Raw genomic sequence first — 21,572 nt, forward strand, 5'->3', positions numbered from 1 at the left:
TTATACACTTAAACAAAAAACTACCACTGAGCATTAATAAAATGTTAAACAGACTTATTAAAATATTTTGATAAACACAAAGCCGTTTTTTTTATCTCTTCTTTACCTTTTAATAATGATCATTAAAATCAATAAATAGTGTGTCTGTGTTATTTCTCATTTTGTTCCTTGTTACCGGTGTTTTAATTTTCCTGTGACATCAATTTTGTTTTTAATCTTTTTAATTCGTGTACGCTATATAAGCGTTGTAGACATGTGCCCTTTTAGTGTGTGATATCCAATATTATTGAAAGGTTTGACCACATATGCAACTATAACAAATACATGTAGATATTTTAACAGTTTAATTTTTTTCTTTTATTTATTCATTACAAAATGACGTGGCTACACGTAGATCTAATAATGATTAGACTTTTCTTTTTAAATAATTTTTTGTCACCTACCTAACGTATACAATGATTGGATCAATATGACAATTAATTGAGCATGGAACTTGCATGTGTATTTACTGAGCAAAAAAAAATCATCAAAACAAAACTAATCAGCCAAAGAGTCACCGTTAATAGTGAGCGCAGTATCAGTATTAACGGTGACTCCCTACTGTGTACTTCCTACACGTTACATTCAGTACAGATGCTTGATCCACCTCTAAATGTATCGCGGGAATATAAAACGCGAGATCACTGTGACGTCATACTTAACTTTTTGCGCTCGACAGTTTTCGTAAATTGTCGGACAAATTCGGGGAAGGAAATGACGTCATAGGTACAGTTTTTACGTAAGCATATGTGTTGTTTACTTTAATGTCTTTAAAAGGATTTTTTATTGTTAAATGAAAATGATGTATGCTATTTACAGGTAAGAATTTTCCTTAGAAACGCTTCCTGTTCTGCCAAGTTGCTATGCACCGCAAAGGATCACTGGGATAGTAGAACGTTTTCACGCGGGTCCACAAAATTTTCTTTGAACAATGTGCAGATTTCAACTCGAATTTCCTCCGTTCGTACACGTTGTCTATGGAGCTCGCTACGCGAGCGGCGCTTCGCGCCGCCTCGCTGCGCTCGCTATCAACAATTTGAGGGGAGTTATTAGAAATAATTCTGCTTACTCAATAAGCTGTCGATATGGATATATTTCCATCGGCGTTATGGCACAACCATCATGTATTCGGTACTGATTGTAGAGTTTTGATTAAGCCGATTAAAGACGCTGAAAGAACTAAATATTTATCCACAGGAGGAAATAAAATGTGTACCAATTATAAATGCGCCTATTATTGTTATGTAATAAAGCAGCTTAACTGATTCAACAATAAGATGTTTTGTTTTTCTTTTACTGTGTTGAAAGTTACTCTCCATGCAGGAGTACTTACTGTACTTTGAATTGTAGGACAGATAGACTGTATCAAATTCCTTTTGAGTTAGAATTCCCTTAAAAATACAAAATATCAATCTGGTACGATTTTCCCCCCGCGATTGAATAGCGATCGTCAAATGATGATAACAAGTATGTCCTTAATCAGCTAATATCATTCGTTAAAAGCTCTTTGATTTCTTTTTGCATGAATTAAGCACAAAAATGCATTAATCTGCGAAACTATTCTTTAATTATTAAAAATCTGAAAAGAAATCTTAAGCCACATTCAGCGTGCAGAGACCTAAAAGTAAGGCTATATTGAACATTTGTTTTCGAAAAATGTTCATTTTTCCATAAATAATAAATCATTATATCCTCTATATCCTCGTTTCGACAGAACACTATTTACATCATGGATACAAAAGTCCAAGGAACTACAAAGGACGAATATGATTGCCTATCGGTCGAACTTAGCTACCAACTATCTGAATCAATGTGAAGCACTACCTAAAAATCGTCTCCTGTTATTGTATCAATTTATAAATTAATAGTTCAGAGTCAAAACACAAATTGTTTACTCTTGTGGAGCTATCATGGCAAGTATATAATATATCATTCAAGTTCAATTCATGATAATATGATACATTATCAAATTCTACTACTGACAAATCATTAGAGAATAACTAAATTACTAACACTGAAGTGTAATAACATGGGTGACTCTCAACATACTCATTCTTATATCTAAACAAAAATGTGATGAAATTTTAATTCATTGACCCATCTATGTGGCAAGGTATACAGTTATCAGTATGTCGTTATCTGTAAATAGTAAACAATATCAACCTGTAAACCCCATGAACTGCAGCTATGACTTAAAATACTACGTAAAATTCAGAAGCGGCGGAACAACAATAACATTGATACAAAATGTATAAAGTGATTACATTCATTCTAGGAATTATCCAGGTAATATTCTTTGTCATTGTGATATTTTCTTTTTGTTTTCATTTCAAAGTTTAAACTGATAGTCAACGCTATGTGATTGACCAGATGAAAGTAAAAGTATACTGTTTTTTTATGATACTGTATAACATTTTCTGTTTTCCATAAATGAGAACTAATTACATGCGATATGAATATTGCAAAAAGAGTTTGTACCAAGTAGCTTTCATTAAATAGGTATAGGGTGTAATCTATGATACTTAGATAAATGATATCAAAGATTTGTATTAGGTGAAGCCGTGCTTGGTACAGGGTAGGTTAGAAATAAGCAAACAATTAAGCTTTTAAGGTTTCAACGGAAAGAAATTTTAAAACTTTGTTTAGATTAAATAAATCAATCTGTAAATCCATCATCTAACTAAAGTTTCCGTGGTTTTGACCGTCTAGTTTTAAATAGTAAGACATTTTTCGGATTTAGGTTTCTGTTGGTGAGTTTTCTGTAGACGTGAATCTGGTACGTTACTACAGACAACCGGATAGATGTTGTGACCGTGTGCTCTTTGTCTGCAACGATTGTGACGTGTACATGAAAGTCTGTCTCTATCCCAGCGGTCTATCCAGGTAGATATACTACAATATCAATGAAGATCCGTAAATGTGCTTTTTCATTTTTTGAGATTTTTTGGTTGTGATCTTGGATCATCAATTTATATTATAATATGAATGATAATATAATAGGAAGCAGAGAATCTATCTGTATAAACTTTGATTGTATATAAATTCATTTATCTTTCAACAAATCTTATAAAGCTTTTTTCTTATTTTGATTTTTGACACGTAAATATTCTTTATCCCAAATATAGTTACATGTATTTGATTTTTCTACCTTATGAAGTCCAGCATGTCAAGGAGACAACCAAAACTACCGTGTAGACGACACGCATGGTTTTCTCTTCAAGGACCAGCCCAAAGTTAGAGACCATTCCGACTTTAAATGGCACAACCTCAGGGGTAACCAAGTGAGTAAAACAATAAAGGACTTATTCAATGCATATAAAAAATATGAATTATGATTTTTTTATTGGCATCAGAAATAATAAATAAAATTGTATTAATCATGCATGATTAATACAGTTTTGAATATGTTATAGTTTTAGCGTGCATAAGATGAAAGAATATTTGAAGTCACTATTACATATCTGATTAAAATTGAAAGAAATTTTAAGAATGTTGAACGGAATATAGTGTTGTTATTTTTGCAAACGATTAAAGATAAAATTAACAAGTAAACAGAAGAAGATGGGTGGATAAGGCGTGTTAAATGCCCATACGCGATCGGACAGGCTACTGAAAAATTAAAGTATCAATAAATCTGAAGGGTTTTTTTAAAATCATTTAAAACAATATATATTTAACGAATCATTGATTTTGAACTTATAGGTATGTTCAATACTTGGAATATGTTGACTCAAACAGGCGTATACGTATCAAAACCTGCAAATACTGTCATTTTTTAGAACTTCAAAACATTTTCTTTTATAGAGTGGGTCTGTGCTCCATAATTTTCTCATAGTCTAATTAAGATCTATTGGAAAACAAACCGATTTCAATCAGCAAAAACGTGGAGAGATGACCCACTATACATTAAAAATATCATTTTGTATCCCAACAACTGAACGTTTTGAAAAAATAATACAAGTCCGGTGTTGTATAGCAGTTTTTCCCCCATAGTAGCTTCCCCCCCCCCCCCCCCCGGAAAACCTACTATATAGTAGCCTTTCCCCCCGGGGGGAAAAGCTACTATATTGTAGCTTTTCCCCCATAGTAGGGTTTCTCCCGCACGTTTTTGGTTCAGATTTTATAAAAATATTTATGGAAATCCAGTAAGGATTAAAATCAATGTGTCTACACTCCCATGTTGCATACATGTATATCTGCATTCATATGTACAGGTTAAGTTTCGTTTTGCCGATTTATTATCTTTATAGACGATGCTGAAAGTTGAACATGTGTGTCATGGAATTACACATAGAACTTAATTTAGGTAATTGATTGAAAAAAGTTTTACAAGTTAAACACTTATATTCATAATTCTGTGTTCTGAAATTGTATTAAACGAGAATGTTTTAAGAATTTCTTGATAAATCTATCAGACTGTTTGTCTGCTTGTGAAAATTTCATCCAGGGTAAACCTCTGTTTTAGAGAAATTTTGTTTCCGATGTTTCAGAGCCCGATTTTTAAAATCCTATTATAATATTTATAGTGCATATTCTTTAGGGTCCAATGTCTCATAAACTAGAGATGACCATATCACCATATTTTTATAGTGGCAAATATGGAACGCCATAGCTGACTTATGTGGCTATTTTATATGTAGATGGTGCTTTATTATATTATGCTGTGGTTATTTCATGTGAAGATGGTGCTTTATTATATGAAGATGGTGCTTTATTATATGAAGATGGTGCCTTATTATATGCAGGTGGTGCTTTATTATATGAAGATGGTGCTTTTTTATGTGAAGATGGTGCTTTATTATATGAAGATGGTGCTTTATTATATGAAGGTGGTGCCTTATTATATGAAGATGGTGCTTTTTTATGTGATGATGGTGCTTTGTTATATGAAGATGGTGCTTTATTATATGATGGTGCTTTTTTATGTGATGGTGCTTTTTAATGTTAAGATGGTCACTCGGAACTTTATTTTTGAAGACTGAGTTAAACATTTATTATCTCGAAATTTTGAAACTAGAACAAAATTGATACAGTTAAAATCCATTTAATACACAATTGCTAGTTTCTCTTTTTTAGCATAATAAGTATTTATGTTACGAGATGAACTGTACGACTTAATCTCAACTGAATTGACAAATATGATTAATTGAATAATACAATATTTTGTCAGTATTTCTTGACATTTTACTTTTGTCTTTTCCACTTATAAAAGGGCTTTCTTTGAGCTATATTATAGTATAGTAGACCTTTCCCTGTGACTTAATTTCCCTTACTTTCTCTTCAAGTCAAATCCTATCACCTATAGCTAGGGCATCAGTCTGTTTAAAATCAGATCCTCAATCCGTTCCTTTATTTGTTTTTTTTTTTATGATGTTTTGTTTTGAAACACTCAGAATGTGAGCTCTTCCTCAAACTCACCACTTAGGTTAAAGAGGAACGGTCATCAATGACGAAGACCGACTGGGCGATGACAATAACAAAATCAAAGTACTGAAAAACTGACGGGAGTTGATTTTGTCGATGTTTATTTATTTTAAAATCAATGATATGTTATTTTGCATGACAAGTACATATAGTTTCTAATTTGTATTTGAATTACGCACATTTTTATAATATGAATTTTTGGACTTTTTCGACAAGAATGTCGAGAAACCCCCATATGAATCATCTTAAATAATATTTAAAGATAAAATTAATTTAATCAAACTATGTATCAGTAATAGAAATATTTCTCGAAAATTGTATGGATCCAAGCAATATTGAACTCCATAGTCTCGTTCAACCAAACTCTCGGCTGACACCGTAAATCTCAGACTCTCTGCTTGTCGGAGATTTACGGAGACAGCCGAGCGTCGAGTTGAACGATACTATATTGAACTCTGGCATAGGAATACACAAGCTTATCTTTTAAAAAGATTGGTGAGCTAGCGCTGTAGCCATCGTAAAACACAGAAGCAGATTTCTAAAACATTGGTTTATATTTCTGAATCGATTAATTAACAATAGGAAGGCACAGTGCTGTGGCCTACTGGAATTGTGCTGGAGTGGGGTCTCAATTTAGAATTGTGAATCTAGAGTGGACGTCACATCGGCAATGGCATAGCTTATTGCCTTAATCATTATGTAGTTACTGTAATTTCAATTTCGAGGTGAACATTTTCAGAACCATTGGTACTGTTTTGTAGCAATCGTATCTTCTCGGGCCTTTCCGGCAAGCTCGGAAAAAATATCCGAAGTTGTTTTCCGAGCTTGAAGGAATATAAGATAAAGTAAGCTATCTATTATAATATTGAATATAACGTATAAGACCTTTAGCTATTGTTACTTTTGACTTTTACAATAAAACACAAAACTTCATATGAATATGATAAAACGAAATTCAAATGGTACAGTTTATCTACAGTAGTAAAGTATTCCCAGAATCCCCCACTATGGAGTCGGGCATGCGTATTCCAGTGAAAAGGACTAACGTAGTTGCTAGCGCTCGAGAGCGCTAGCAATAAATGGTTAACTCAGTATTCAAAAATAAGAGGAGTTCCGAGTGACCACCTTCACATTAAAAAGCACCATCATATAAAAAAGCACCATCATATAATAAAGCACCATCTTCACATAAAAAAGCACCTTCACATAAAAAAGCATCATCACATAAAAAAGCACCATCTTCATATAATAAAGCACCATCTTCATATAATAAAGCTCCACCTTCATATAATAAAGCACCACCTTCATATAATAAAGCACCATCTTCACATGATATAACCACAGCATAATATAATAAAGCACCATCTTCACATGAAATAGGCACATAAGGCAGCTATAGCGTTCCATAGGCAAAGGTTTATCACTTGAAGATGACTCTGAAAATTTCAGCCCTCAGGGTATGGGCCCTTATAATGTTTCAGGACCCGATGTTTAAAACCCCATTATAATGATTGAATAGTGTTCTATGAGTGGTGACCCGAATCTCAAATTCTAGAGATGACCAATGAACCGTATTTTCACAGTGCTAGTGGTATACCACTAGTAGGTGACACCGACAATTTAAGCCCCCATGCAGGGTAGGAGCCTTTGTTCTTTTCGAGCCCGATGTTTGAAATCCAATTATAAAGAATATGTATTTTTAGGGCCCCATATCTCAAAAACTATAGATGACCACATGAACATATTTTTACGGTCATTTAAAAGTAAAACCATCATTTAAAAATACACAACCACTCATATATTTCTTTATCAAAATGATTGAAAATTACTTTAATTCTGCTGTTTCTTTTTTTAATTTACAAACAAATTTTTTTTAAAAGGTACGCGGGTAAAATTCATTATTCTTCAAAACATTTAATCAATTCATAAAATGACTAATGATATAATAGATAATTAGATAAATAAATCAATGAACGTTTATTCATAAAAGGAGAAATCGAAAATCAAAATAAATAACCAACCTAAGCGCATATACGACTTTTTTACTTGTTAGTTGATTAGAAAAACAAGCTTATATTCTAAAAAAAGTCAGCTCATCACAATATATGTGTTGGTTGTTTTTTGAGGTTTTGTTTTTGTTTTGTATTTTTAATTACCCTTGTTTAATTGTTCGAAGAAATAATATGGTACACAAGTAAATCTTTATTGCAAAAATATGAAACAAATAGTATAAATTTTTAGGTAATGGAATCGTACATCTTGGTTTATATGGCATCGTTTTCAAAATTGTATATTTATAAATCACGTTGCAAACTTAAAAGTGGAAAAATTAGCAAATAGTGAGTGACAATATAAACATAAAGTTAGTTCAGGATCCATTTCACATTTTCCAAAGTAACCAGCAAAGATACCGACATTGTTCTGGTTGTGAAGACATTTCATTGTTTTTTAAAATGTTTAAATCAAAATATCTCGCGTTTCGTAGAAATGTGCTAAAAAATATGAATATGCATAACCTTAAAACGAAATGGTAAACACTAACTTCACAAATGCTTTTAATACATAATTAAAATACCCCTTACCCATGATTTAGAACCCCATCAATCAAAGTAAAACTAAAACATTTCAGTTTCTCATCATATCATTGCATCCTGTCTCCCGTTTGATATTTGGCAGAAGAAATATATATTTGTTTTTAAGATCGTCAATTCTAACGGTATTAATTTAAAATTAATAACCTTTTGGACGAAGGGAGTAATACAATTCCACTTTTTATTACCTTCCTCTACAAAATTAAGTCAAGATTGGTCAGTTAGTTCCCTGGGAGAAGCTTATACATTGATGGTAATACATTGGAAAATTAAATTTCCAAACCAGCGTATTTTCACTCAAATGTGTTCTCGCGTGTTCATAACGTCGTAGTCAAAACTGTGGATAAGCATCGATTATAGATGAAATAGATTCGAGGTATTCCGAAATCCGTGTAAAAGGTGTTCCAATAAGGGGTGGGAACAGGTGAAATAAACGATGATGACACATGCATGTTATGAAGGCGCATGCCTTAGTTCATATTTGGGCTTGAAAAACCATGTATTTTATTATATGTATTAATAAATGCCATAATTATCCTTTTTGTGAGAAATTAATATCATATCAGTAATTGCAAATTATTGTCACGAGTGCTCCGCAATAAACATGGCCGGAAAGTAAAAATGGGGGAAAATCCTCTATATAGTAGGTTTTCCGTGGGGGTAATCTGGCTATAAAATGGGGGAAAGCCCACTATATAGTCAGCTTTCCGTGGGGGAAAAACTGCTATATAGCCATTTTTCCGGGGGGAAGAACTGTTATATAGCCATTTTTCCGGGGGGAAAGATGGCTAGGGGGAAAAGGCACTATATAACACCGGTAGTTCGTGACCTTAGTCACACATAATATTTAAAAAGCCTACTTTGTTGTGTCTGAAATGGCTCAGTGGTTAGAGTACCTGGCATAAGCTGACCTTATATATCTAGGGTTTTTATGTTAAGGGTTCGATACCACCAAAATTTCCAACAATATTTTTTTTTTCTTATTTATTGTTAAATATATCAAAAACTGACTATAGTTAGAAATTTTGCTTTTGCAAAGTTGTATTATGATATATTTGAATAGATTTAATTGGGGAAAATAAATTTAAAATTGTATTTCACTACTAAACCGAATGGGCATTTGCGCCATCTTATTCCCCCATCTTCTTTTATATAATATACCACAACCTTCGTATCATTTTATATTTTTCTGACAAAAAGATAAATTCCATAATCCGGTATTTAAAAATCACTTAATGTTATAAAACCTCCGCTTTATATTTTGCATTATGTGAGTAGACACGACATGGATTTATCTGGTTCATGTATCCGTATTGTAGACATACTGACATTTTCTTGAGTAATTATTTTATCACCACAGATTAATGTTACTGTGGAGGTTGTTGTTTACGACTACGAGTCTTTGGAATCGGACACAACGCTTGGGATTCTACAATACAGATACATAGGTCAAAAGATCCAAAACAAATCAATTACTACATTACCGGGTAGTAAACAATTAGAGTGAGTAAAACTTTTTTTCTATTCAAATACATGTAATAATTTCTGAAATGAAAAAAGTAAAAAAAAAATAAATAACATCTGATAAGCTACAGAACTGAAAAAATAAGCATAAAATGCAAAAGTTACAGTTTTTGCGGTGTGATGAATCTCTCTTCTTTTTTATTTCTTATGTGTTTTTACTGCAGGGTAGAGTTTTTGTTGAGTGTAACGTGCAGCCCTCATTATTATGGTCCGTCGTGTTCTAAAGAATGCGTGCCAAAGGGGAATTTGACATGTGACTCTAACGGTCAACTAGTGTGTCAACCCAGTCATTGTGGATCTGATTGCTGTAAAGGGTGTATAGCGTATGATAGCTTTGTTTGCGATAAAAATGGTACGCTTACGTGTGGACCAAATCACTATGGACATAACTGTACGATAAAATGTAATCCTAATTCTAATCAGTTTTGTGACGCATCGGGAACACTTCATTGCAAGTCTATATTCTATGGACCACAATGTCTTATTAAATGTGTAGAAAATGGTAATTTAGTTTGTGATTCCAGTGGTCATCATGTCTGTAGAAACTCTCATTGTGGAAATGACTGCTGTGGTACCTGCATTGCAAATGGGAATCATATTTGTACATCAAATGGAACACTTGCTTGCAAACATTCTTACTATGGTACTAATTGCTCATCGAGATGTTTACCAAATATTAATCAAACCTGTGACAAGGATGGTAATTTACATTGCAAGTTAAACCACTTTGGCACCAACTGCTCCGAAAGATGCCTTCCACGAAGTCACCTGCTGTGCAATGAGAATGGAGAACACATTTGCCAACCTAACTACTGTGGAGATGACTGTTGTGGAAAGTGTATCTCTGAGGGAAATTTTATCTGCAAAAACCAGACCAAGACATGCAAAGACACTTACTACGGAACAAACTGTAGCATCCAGTGCGTTCCGAATGAAAATCAAATATGTGATGCAACAGGCACTTTAAGATGCAAAGCTTTGTATTACGGTGAGAACTGTTCTACTCATTGTGTTCCAAAAGGCAATGTTTCTTGCGACTCTGAAGGTCAATTTGTCTGCAAGATAAATCACTGTGGTGAAGATTGTTGTGGAAAATGTATTGCACAGGAAAATCATATCTGTACATCAAATGGAACTCTAGCCTGTAAAACGTCGTATTACGGTATCAACTGCTCCAAAAGATGTTTACCAAACATGAATCAAATCTGTGACAAGAATGGTAATTTACATTGCAAGCCAAACTATTTTGGCACCAGCTGCTCCATATTATGTCTTCCACAAAATCACTTAATGTGTGATACGACTGGAGACCACGTTTGCCAGCCTAACTACTGTGGAGAAGATTGTTGTGGACAGTGTATCTCTGAGGGAAATTTCATCTGCAAAAATCAGACCAAGATATGCAGAGACACTTACTACGGAATCAACTGTAGCACCCAGTGTGTTCCAAATGAAAATCAAATCTGTGATGCAACAGGCACCTTAAAATGCAAGCCCTCATATTACGGTCAGAGTTGTTCTGCACATTGTGTCCCCAAAGGCAATGTTTCTTGTGACTCTGAAGGTCAACATGTCTGTAAAACTAATCATTGTGGTGGAGATTGTTGTGGGAAATGTATTGCACATGGTAACTATGCCTGTAACAATACAGGTTTCTTAGTATGTAAACCCAACTATTATGGATTAAATTGCTCTAAACGTTGTTCTTCCGACGGAAATAAAGTGTGCAATTCCGCAGGAGATTTGATTTGTAAAGAAAATTTCTATGGACAAGACTGTTCAATTAACTGCATTTCTCATGGTAACCTTTCCTGTAGCTCGGATGGCAGACTCGTGTGCAACAGAAACCACTGCGACACCGATTGCTGTGGGGGTTGTATTGCTTCTGAAAACGAAGTTTGTACAAAAAATGGAATACTAAAATGCAAACAAAATTATTATGGACTTAACTGTACGAAAATGTGTATTGGTGGCAAAACAATAACTTGTGATGAACAGGGAAACACGGTATGTAAATTGAATTACTTTGGTGATAATTGTTCGGTGTTTTGTATTCCTGTTGGTAACCTGGTCTGTGACAATAAAGGCAGTTTGGTTTGTAATACGAGCCATTGTGGCACCGACTGTTGTGGGTCGTGTTTAGCGTCTGGCAACAAGATATGCTCAAATAACGGTGCACTTGTATGTAAAGATCATTATTATGGTGAAAACTGCTCAACGCATTGTTTACCAGAAGGGAATAAAGTATGTGATGGAAGCGGCAATTTGGTTTGCAAAAAGGATTTCTATGGACATAATTGCACCAGAAATTGCTTACAGAAAGGTAATCTGACATGTGATGAAAATGGTCAGCATAAATGTATCCTAAACCACTGTGGACCAGACTGTTGTTTAGGTTGTATATCGGATAACAATAGTGAATGCACAACTAACGGTACCAAAATCTGTAAATCAAACTTCTATGGTACAAACTGTACAGTTCTTTGCAAACCACAAGATCATGAGCGCTGCGATAGGAATGGAAAACTTGTTTGTGCTAAAAATTATTATGGAGACAAATGTGAAAAATTGTGCAGTCCGCAAGGAAATCTTACGTGCTCCGATAAAGGTGATTTAACCTGTAAAAGAAATCATTGTGGTCCTGACTGTTGCTTAAATTGTGTTTCTACAGCCAACCAAATGTGCACACCGGACGGTTCACTGGTGTGTCGACCAAACTACTACGGTTCAAAATGCTCCCATTTTTGCAGACCTGTCGGAAATGTTGTGTGTAATAATTCAGGTGATTCCATTTGTGCTAAAAATTTCTACGGACAGAACTGTTCCGTGCATTGTGAATCGTCGGGAAACACGACCTATTGTGACAATGAAGGCAACGTTCACTGTAAACAAGACTATTATGGAACAAACTGTACTTATTACTGCAGATCGTCCAGCAGATATCATTGTGGGCCACATGGAGATAAAATATGCAATACAGGTAAGATGCCAACTTAGATATTCTTGAACTGCTTTTGTTTATTTTGTTTTCTTAATCTGATTTATGAAATGGGACAGGGTATGGAGGAGAGGACTGCAATGTGGTAGTGACATCTTCAACATCTCCACAAACCACGACAGAAGCGCCAACATCTTACACCTCTACTGCAAAGACAATCAAAGCGCTGTCAACTAAACACCAGAGGACAGTTACAAGTGACCAGACAACTGAAAGAGAACTAACGACCGTCGTCAAAACAGCGAACACCGCAGCGAATTCGCGAACAAAAACGACAAAAGAGGTCAGGACTAGCCAGTCAACTCAATCCTTTACAAAACACCAGTCATCTTCCTCCTATATATCAGCAAAATTGTCTAAATCGACTCACAATATCAAAAGCACTACAACAGACAGGAAAAGATCATCGACGTCTTTTTTTCATACACCAGTTGAAACTTCTCGCTCAAAACAAGGTATTACAAGTGCCACAACCAACATGCTAATCTCATCACAAGCAGTCATAACAAACGGACAGAATACCCCCGGTACTTCCCCAAAAGTGAATCTCTCTGCACCAAGACAGAAAGTTGTCACTGATAAAGTAAGTCGCTAAACAAAAATAAAAGCATAAGAGTGTAACCAGTTATATTATTTGTATATTAATTTACAGCGATACTGTACGTGTTTGAATGTTAAACGTGTGTGTAAAGTGAGTGTTTATGTGTAAGCGTTTCAAATCTGTAACGTGGATAATGACTGGACAATAGGGTCACATGACTCATTCTGCATGGTACTCTCCACCTAGTCCTTAAACAGGCCAGCTCAATATACTCACAGTTAAGCGATATACTTAAATTCGTGGGATAAATGAATCTTGTTGACTTCCTTTAGTTTATCTTTTGTTTTAACAGAGCTGGGTAAACAGATACATGCCTGCTGTGGGTGGATCACTTGGGGCAGTGGCCTTGTTACTCTTTATTGTACTTGGTGCCATACTGCGTAAAAATCAACTCAGGTACCTTCTCTAAAAAATATAAATACAAGTAATAAGATTTACATTTGGATACTGTTTTTCTCTAGACTGAGTTGATGTATGCTGAATATGTGCTGTTTTTCTTTTCAAGGAATCGATCAATCCGGGAGAAAACTAAAATAATCGTTGGTAACACCACCGGATATCCAGATGACCTTGGCCTTAGTGTGATTGACCTGGATGAGGCGACGTTTGACAATCCAACATATGGAACATCGGATCCACTTTCTTTCATTCAAAGGGAGAAATCTAACCAATCAAAGACCTCATTACAAATTTCTGATACAAGAAGTGTTGAGAGCATGGAGGTCTAAGTTTACCCATAATAGTAAAAATTCAGAGAAGCTATGATATTAGGATGATTGGATCTATTCAATTAACACAGCTTTTTAAAATAAAATAATGTGGGGATAATTTTATATTAGTAATCTAAAGAAAAAGAAATCATCAATAAAGAATTGGATGTATGACATTGTAGTGATATAAAAGGGTAAAAAAAAATATGAAAACTAAGGAGATCGGGAGTTAACATGGCGACCCCGAATAACGTGGCTTGACTTTATACAACAATCTATTTAAAGTGATTACAATATTTTTCTAATGCCGAAATCAGAAAGTATTTGCGTTTTATAAGATTAATGACTAAGCTAATTAAGAGAAGATTTATCTTTTTAAACTATTGATGTAAAAGAATAAACGGTTTAATAATTTAAAATTTTCAATTCTGATTTGTTGTTCGATATACCAGTTGTAACTTGCAAGGTTGTTCCTGGTCTATTTTGAGAACTGTCTCTTCACGTTATCAAAGTTTCTAAAGTGGCCTGACTTTGCTTAATTTTGTATGAAGTACCTTCTATAAGCTTATTTTAGTTTGATATAAATACATATTAACATCATGCTGAAAGCATTTCATTGTGTGTTTTTGTGTGTTCTGTGGATTTGTATTTGGAACCCACAGGTATTTAGTGCGTATATGTACATATAAATGCAGAATCAGTGAATGTATAATTGACTTATTTGTTTAAATATATATTTAAAGATAGCTGAGTAAAATTATTTTCTTCCTAAAACCTCTGAATTTGTGAGAAGTATGTGTCGTCTCATACAGTCATTTAAATGAAATTTAATCACAGCAAATTGCGAAAATCGGATGATTTTGTAAGATTATCAGAAAAATTCAACATACAAAGAAAATTATACCGGACATTGTGGGGCATAGTTTGTTTTATCCTGTAACTCAGGTATCAATCACTAACGAACACGTCTAAAGTTGAAAATAGGTTTAACTACTACATTTAGTTATATTCAATACATGTAACTACAGAAGCTATGATGGATTCTACATCGTAGAATATCTATGTTGGATGTTTATGAAAAATTGTACATTTCGATGATGTTATATCATTCAAAAATACAACATTCCTTGATCAAATTCGAGGGTTGTCAAAACAAAAAAGTTCGTTTTTGTCATTTTAAATGGGCTTATAAATACTTATTGTTAACCGAAATGTTGGTCATAAAATTTCAAATCAAACTAAATCGGTTTTAAATGTTTTCCATAAAATTAAACTAATTCATTTTAATGAAATCATTTTATACGCCATTCAAAGCCGTTTTCAAACTAGTAGAGGACCTTTAAAACATATAACATCTTCCCAAGTCAAGGATTTCTGATCTGCACCGCTCACATAAACCCTTTCAAAAGAAGAATGAAAATACAATAAATATGCGGGTGAACGATACGCCATCTAGTGAGAGTACTCATTTTAAAACTTTTGTGACCTTTTGTTTCTGAACAATTAGAGATTTTGTTATAAACAGAAACAATAAAGCAATATGGCCGCTCCCATGAACAAAATAAAGTTTGTAGAAAAGATGGATTCATTCGGACTAAAAATCGATAGCAGTAAGTCAAATTCTTACTAGTCCGTCTCAAATTTATTTGACAATGGTTCAACATTGATCTATGCACAAGTAACATAATGATTGAAACACTATTCTTATTGGATCATGCAGACTTTAATAACACCAACCAGCGTGCGAGGTTTCTAACCCCGTCAAACTCTGTCTATTCGGTCAAGGGTTTATGTAGAGCGGAGCGGATCAGAATATCTTGACTTGGAAAGATGAAAATATCACGGCAAGAACATGTCTCTAAAAACGCTAAAGAAAGCGACGTCGGCATACCGCACAGAACAGTGCGCCATCATAAAATTCTGTATCGACTGAAGTAAAACACTGATAGAAACGAAACAAATGATTGATGAAACAGAGAAAACGTCGAAATAGCTTGAGTTTATTTATCTACAAGTGACAGGGGCGATTTTTTTTTATGAAGCGTGCGATTGTACCCTCTGGCCAGTCGGTGACTGCAGCAGATCACTCTCGGGTAAACCCAGAACTACGACGTTATAGAAACAGCGTTATAACTCAACGTCGGACTCGGCGATATAATACTTTTCTGAAAATGGCACCGTTATTTTGAATAGAATTATGTGTCCAAGAACTTTTGGAAAACCCTCTTACATGTGCAAAGACTTCAATTGTTGAAAATGGCCAGTGACCAAAAATTGCTGATGTTATGAAAGTTCAGATGATTGTCAAACAAAACTTGCATAGAAAATGAATTTTATGTGTCTAAAAAAATACAAATAAATTAAAATAATTCAGAATCCCAGTGTGCTCGACCTTGTGTTGTCCTACATGATCTATCTAATCTAATAAATAATAAAGACTGTACTCTATTCGGGTGAAATGAGAGAAATGCTCATCAACCCTGATACTTTTTATTAACTTTGGAAATTAATTTAATTTCTACATATGTTATACGATATATTTTAACTTTAAAAACCGCAATGCGGATAATAAAAGAGAATAAATTGTCCCCCAAGTTATGTTATGCCGTATCAGGTGCCCTTTTATCGCGTGCCCTTGTTGGCTGATGAGATAAGTATAAACAAATAACATTTCCTCCAAATATTTTGTCAAGAGAAATACTATTTGAATTTAAAGAATTTTTCACTCTATAGTTTTATATGGTGAAAACAGTTACTGGTGTGATACCTTGAAGGGATGACACTGCTTATCATCCAGTAGGTAACAAAGTGATATATCATAGTTATAGTTTTAAGATATGAGAACCATGTCTCTTAAGATGCGATTCAGGCCACTGTCTTAAAGGGGCATGGTCACGATTTTGGTCAACAATTATTTTTTCGATTTTGATGCTTATAATGCTTCAGTAAGGCATTTTTAATTGGCAACCAAAATTTGTCATTTGTTGAGTTATAAACGAGTTACAGAGCTAACAATTCCTCGCTATGTAAACAAAGCTTTTGTTTACATTTTGAATGTTGAAGTGAAAGTTCCAGTTTTAGACCTAAAATGAATGTGTTATTCGTTAGGAACTGTTTATTTATGCTTAAAAAAGTATAAGAATATAGACAAATCATCTTAAAAAAGATTTTCTGGTATATTTAACCTATGTAAACAAAAACGAGCACGAGCTTTGTTTACATGACGAAGAATTGTGAGCCATGAATCTTGCTTAAAATTCATCGACGGGCACCCAAATTTCATTTGATCATTAGAAATGCATCCATAAAGCATTGTAAATAATAAAAACAGAAAAATAAAATTTGACCAAAATCGTGACCATGCCCCTTTAATTTACGAGCGTATATTTAAAGCAGTTTCATGAATAGGTATATTTTAGGCACGACTTTCTGAATGTTATGGCGACGTAGAAGGGATAGTTGAAAAGCTCATTTAGTGCATAGAGTAAAAGCTGCTTGGTCCGATTTTTGTTTTAACAGTATCAAAATTGTTTCCATACAGACCATTTATCTTAGAAAGTTATGGACTTTCTCCTGTTTACACGAGCAGAATCAGTCTCCTTTCAAAGTTAGAAATATTCAAAGTAAATAAAAATAATTTCTTTTTGGGTAAACGAAAAAACAAACCAAAGTGCATCACGGGAATTCGTAGAAAAAAAACCGTTTGTTTTCGTCCCCCGAATAATTGGGGTTATTCAACCCGCATGCTATAAATCGATTGTAAAGAAAGCAGACTTCAGGAATATTAGCGAACAAACCGTACACATGTTTATTTGTAATTTGTCTGATTATTTCGACCTTTATTTAATGCGATGTCAAAGTCGTAATGCAACCATACCCGTCTCGTCGTCAGGGGTGAAATTTAACATGAGGCGAAATGACGCGGTACCCTTTTATGTCGTTTTTTGTACATATTTTTTCTTCATTGAAATCTTGCTTAATTGACTAGAAAAAACTACAGCAATGTCTATTATTATACATATACTACGCATAACCATCGTTTAAAAGCGTGCATTAAATTTGATATAAAATCGGATTAAGTAGCTTTAAGTAGAGTAGATATGGTCCTGTAAAATGACGGGTCTTTGGAATCATTTCCAGACAATTATGGGAGACTATGACGTATCGGTCCGTTTACTGGAGTACAACAGAATTCAGGGCTGTGGTTGTGATAAAGCTTTCTTCTGGGGCTGTAGTGATATCATTATGATACGATTTACCTTTTTAGTGCGTTGTTCAATTCAATTCTTTCGATCGCCTGTTCATATAAGTTATACATTTCCAGACAATTATGGGAGACTATGACGTATCGGTCCGGTTACTGGAGTACACCAGGGATCAGGACTGTGACTGTGATAAAGCTTTCCTCTGGGGAAGCTGTTCTGATTGTGATGTCTACTTCCAGATCTGTCTACAACCTCTATCTCCGACACAGGGGTAAGATTGTGTCAACATGTACACATGTACGCTTACTTACATGAAATCGGAATGAACATGTCATGTGTTATTTATTTATTTTTTAAAGAGCGCTTTTTAAAGCTCAAATTTGAAAACGCTAGTTTTTTTTCGTTTTGAGGCAAATATGTCAGGGAAATAATCAAGATGACCGGGTAGACGACACGCATCACTTTCTGTTTGCTAGTGCTCTAAGGGGTCATGATACCTACACGTGGAGTAACGTTAACGGTCATGTAAGATTTCAATACATTTCTTTGTTTTTGATCGTTTAAGCTATATATTAAACTAATCATGTTTATTATCGTTACCTGTAATGTTTTAGCCATCGTTTCAAATATCTGTCCACGTCTTTGACTACGATGCTATCGTCGGTAACGACGACCTGGGTGTGACAAGCTACACATACAGAGGTAACGGATCCACGGTACAGACTGTCACCACCACCCCCGGGGTCAAGAACATGAGGTATTGGTCGGTACAATATAGACTCTTCTGGGGCCCGTTTCTCAAAAAGGCGTAAATCTGAGCCTAAGTTAGTCCGACTAACAAAGTTACGCCAATATTTAGTCGGGTCTAAAAACTTAGACATCTTCGCTGAGTACTAAGCATGCGCATATCGTATTTTGTTTTGCTTTGAGGCTATGATTATATGTGGTGGATCAATTTTCCAATTTATAGTACATGTAGTACCCGAAAGTACGCATGTTATACTTTACCACTGAATGTGCATAGTTCAAGCTGTTCATGACATTTTATATTAATAAAAGTTGAACAAATGCCTATACACTTCTTAAAATAATGAAATTTTAGAGAAAAACAGTTGATATGAAAGCGGCATATATAAGAGGTTTCAGAAACCAAATATGTGACAATTAAATGCATTGTAGATGATATTGAGGCACAATCTTACATATTAATTGAACGAAACAATACATAGAAATTAACTTAAATGTTCGTGTAAACTTCAAATATTTATAGAATACAGGAACGAGGTACAGTGGATATGCCACAATACGTCTGCAGAATGAGAAGTATGCTTCATAAACACTAGATTTTAAGACATTTTCAGATGCTGGGATAAGGCTTGATTCTTTTTTATCAATTCATTATATTATTTATAGAAAAAAATATGACCATGAGTATAACAGTAGCCAACTGAAATCGAAAATATCTACTGTTTAAATAATATTACATGAACCTTGTCCATCCTCTGTTCAAGTATTGAAAGAATGTAGACAATGACATGGAAACGATTCTTGATTTTCTGCGATTCAAATGATAATAGTTTTGAAAGATATTAATAGTCAACAATTAACAAGACAGAAATTATCAACATTTGAGGCCGGAGTCTCCCCAACTCCCTTTCCTGTTTTTGGTTTAATCGATCGATTGTTTTGTTTTGTTTTTTTTCGGAGAGGGGGTTGAAAGTCATATACACCATAAACAGGGAATAATTCGCCCTGTTTAATTTTCAATCATTTCACCCTCGTTGTCAGCGGGCGAATTTATGTTGATTTTCAATATCTAATATTAAGTAACTTAAGTAACAGCTGTGACTGGGCGAAGTCACGTCAGAGTGAAACTGTTTACAAGTGTAGAAGGACGGAAATTACACGGGACCAAAATAACCCTGTATACAGTATCTTGATTAAAATAAAGATATAAAAGCAGCTATCTAAGAACACCCTTCCTATTTAAAAAAAGTTTTATAAATAAAAGGTTTTTACAAGTTTAATGGAAAAGGCATCTAAAAAAATCCCCTATCCCCTTCCGGATAAGACATTTTGCACCTTTGCGGTTTTAACAAGTGCATGTGAGTTACATGTATACTTTTTTTCCCTATCTGCTTTGGGTTATTGGGGTGGGGGTGTATACAATTGTTTATATAATAAGTATGACAAATGCAAGCTAGTTAAATTTGTAAATAATGCAGACTGTTGTAAAACTGCTAAAACAACGTTTTTGTATTGCAAGTCGACAACTTCGAAATAAAACAAAATCCCTTGATATACGTACATCTTAAATATGATCAAACAAAACTATCATAAATTCAAGTAATTAAAGATCAATTCAATCAAATGAGTACAAATAAACAATGCATATGAATATGCACGAAGATCATTGATAGTACCTGTAAACCATACATATTTTAAAAGAATTACGATCGATGTTAAATGTGAACGCAATTGATCACTTAATCCTAGAATTAAAAAGATTAATGAATTTGATTTCCAAAAATTCAAGGTGTGCATGTGATATTTTATAATATTCAATAACCTTGAGAAACGCTTGTCAACAGATCTAAAATTGATACACACGCTGCACGCATTAAATTCTAGTTCATGCTTACTGAGTATTGATTTTAAAAAAATCAACAATCTATTCGTACTTATATACATCTATCTTGTTGGGCAATACATGTTTAATTAAGAAATAAAGTATCTTTTTAACTATTGTGTTTATATCATTTATCGGGGTACACCCATTCTTCACACATTACGAGTAGTAAGTATATTACTTACGTTTAATAAGGTGAGCCCATTATTTATCAAATTGATTTAATCTTAATTTATTTAGAAATAGAAACAGTTATCGAACAATAGGTATTTTTTTAAAGTTATACGTACATGTACAAATATTTAAATAAATGTGAATGTTTTCTTTAATAACACATAAAACAAACCAATAAAATAAAATTATCTATATATTTTGCCTTAGAAACAAAACACTCGCCATTTTTGTGCACATACTAAGAACTTACGCCTACCCATTAGCAGGCGTAGATTTAAACCCAAATTTAGTCCCGACTAAGTTTCCGCCTTTTTGTGAAACGCAACTTACTCATGGATATATGCAAGTTTCTTTTTCTAAAGTAAGATATTCAAAATTGGCTTATCTTAACAATATTTCAGAAAAAAAAATCATAAGACCTCATTAATCAACAAACGTTTAGCTTACTGTAATGTAATTTGCTATTTTTGTATAAAAACTCATTCAAAAACATACTCACAAGTGAAGATGGTATGGGATACTTCCATATGGGTATAGTGACGTACTTCCGAACGAAATAAACAATAAAATCAAGCATAGTTTTATTAATATTTTCTTTCCTAAATTCGTTACGTAGCAGCATAGCGTAGTAGGTTAGAGCATTTACTACGTATACGAATCTGTAAGGCATGAGTTCC

At 33.9% G+C, this 21,572-nt stretch overlaps 2 protein-coding genes across 2 annotated transcripts in view; both read left to right on the top strand.

The window, feature by feature from the left end:
• LOC105327715 (uncharacterized) overlaps window positions 1-21,572 on the top strand; it is a 45,423-nt gene that overhangs the window by 10,832 nt on the left and 13,019 nt on the right. Inside the window, exons 5-6 of the mRNA XM_066066920.1 lie at window positions 18,503-18,617; window positions 18,707-18,849. Of these exons, the coding sequence (XP_065922992.1) occupies window positions 18,503-18,617; window positions 18,707-18,849 (258 nt within the window). The remainder of the gene's footprint in view (window positions 1-18,502; window positions 18,618-18,706; window positions 18,850-21,572) is intronic.
• LOC105329088 (cell death abnormality protein 1) lies at window positions 2,181-14,058 on the top strand. Its single transcript, XM_034456924.2, has 8 exons — window positions 2,181-2,325; window positions 2,780-2,922; window positions 3,197-3,320; window positions 9,415-9,557; window positions 9,743-12,558; window positions 12,636-13,159; window positions 13,470-13,573; window positions 13,683-14,058. Exons 1-8 carry the CDS (start codon window positions 2,287-2,289, stop codon window positions 13,903-13,905), a joined length of 4,116 nt encoding a protein of 1,371 aa, XP_034312815.2. The 5' UTR covers window positions 2,181-2,286; the 3' UTR covers window positions 13,906-14,058.

This window comes from Magallana gigas, chromosome 7, assembly GCF_963853765.1.
Source record: "Magallana gigas chromosome 7, xbMagGiga1.1, whole genome shotgun sequence".
NCBI classification, from domain to species: domain Eukaryota; kingdom Metazoa; phylum Mollusca; class Bivalvia; order Ostreida; family Ostreidae; genus Magallana; species Magallana gigas.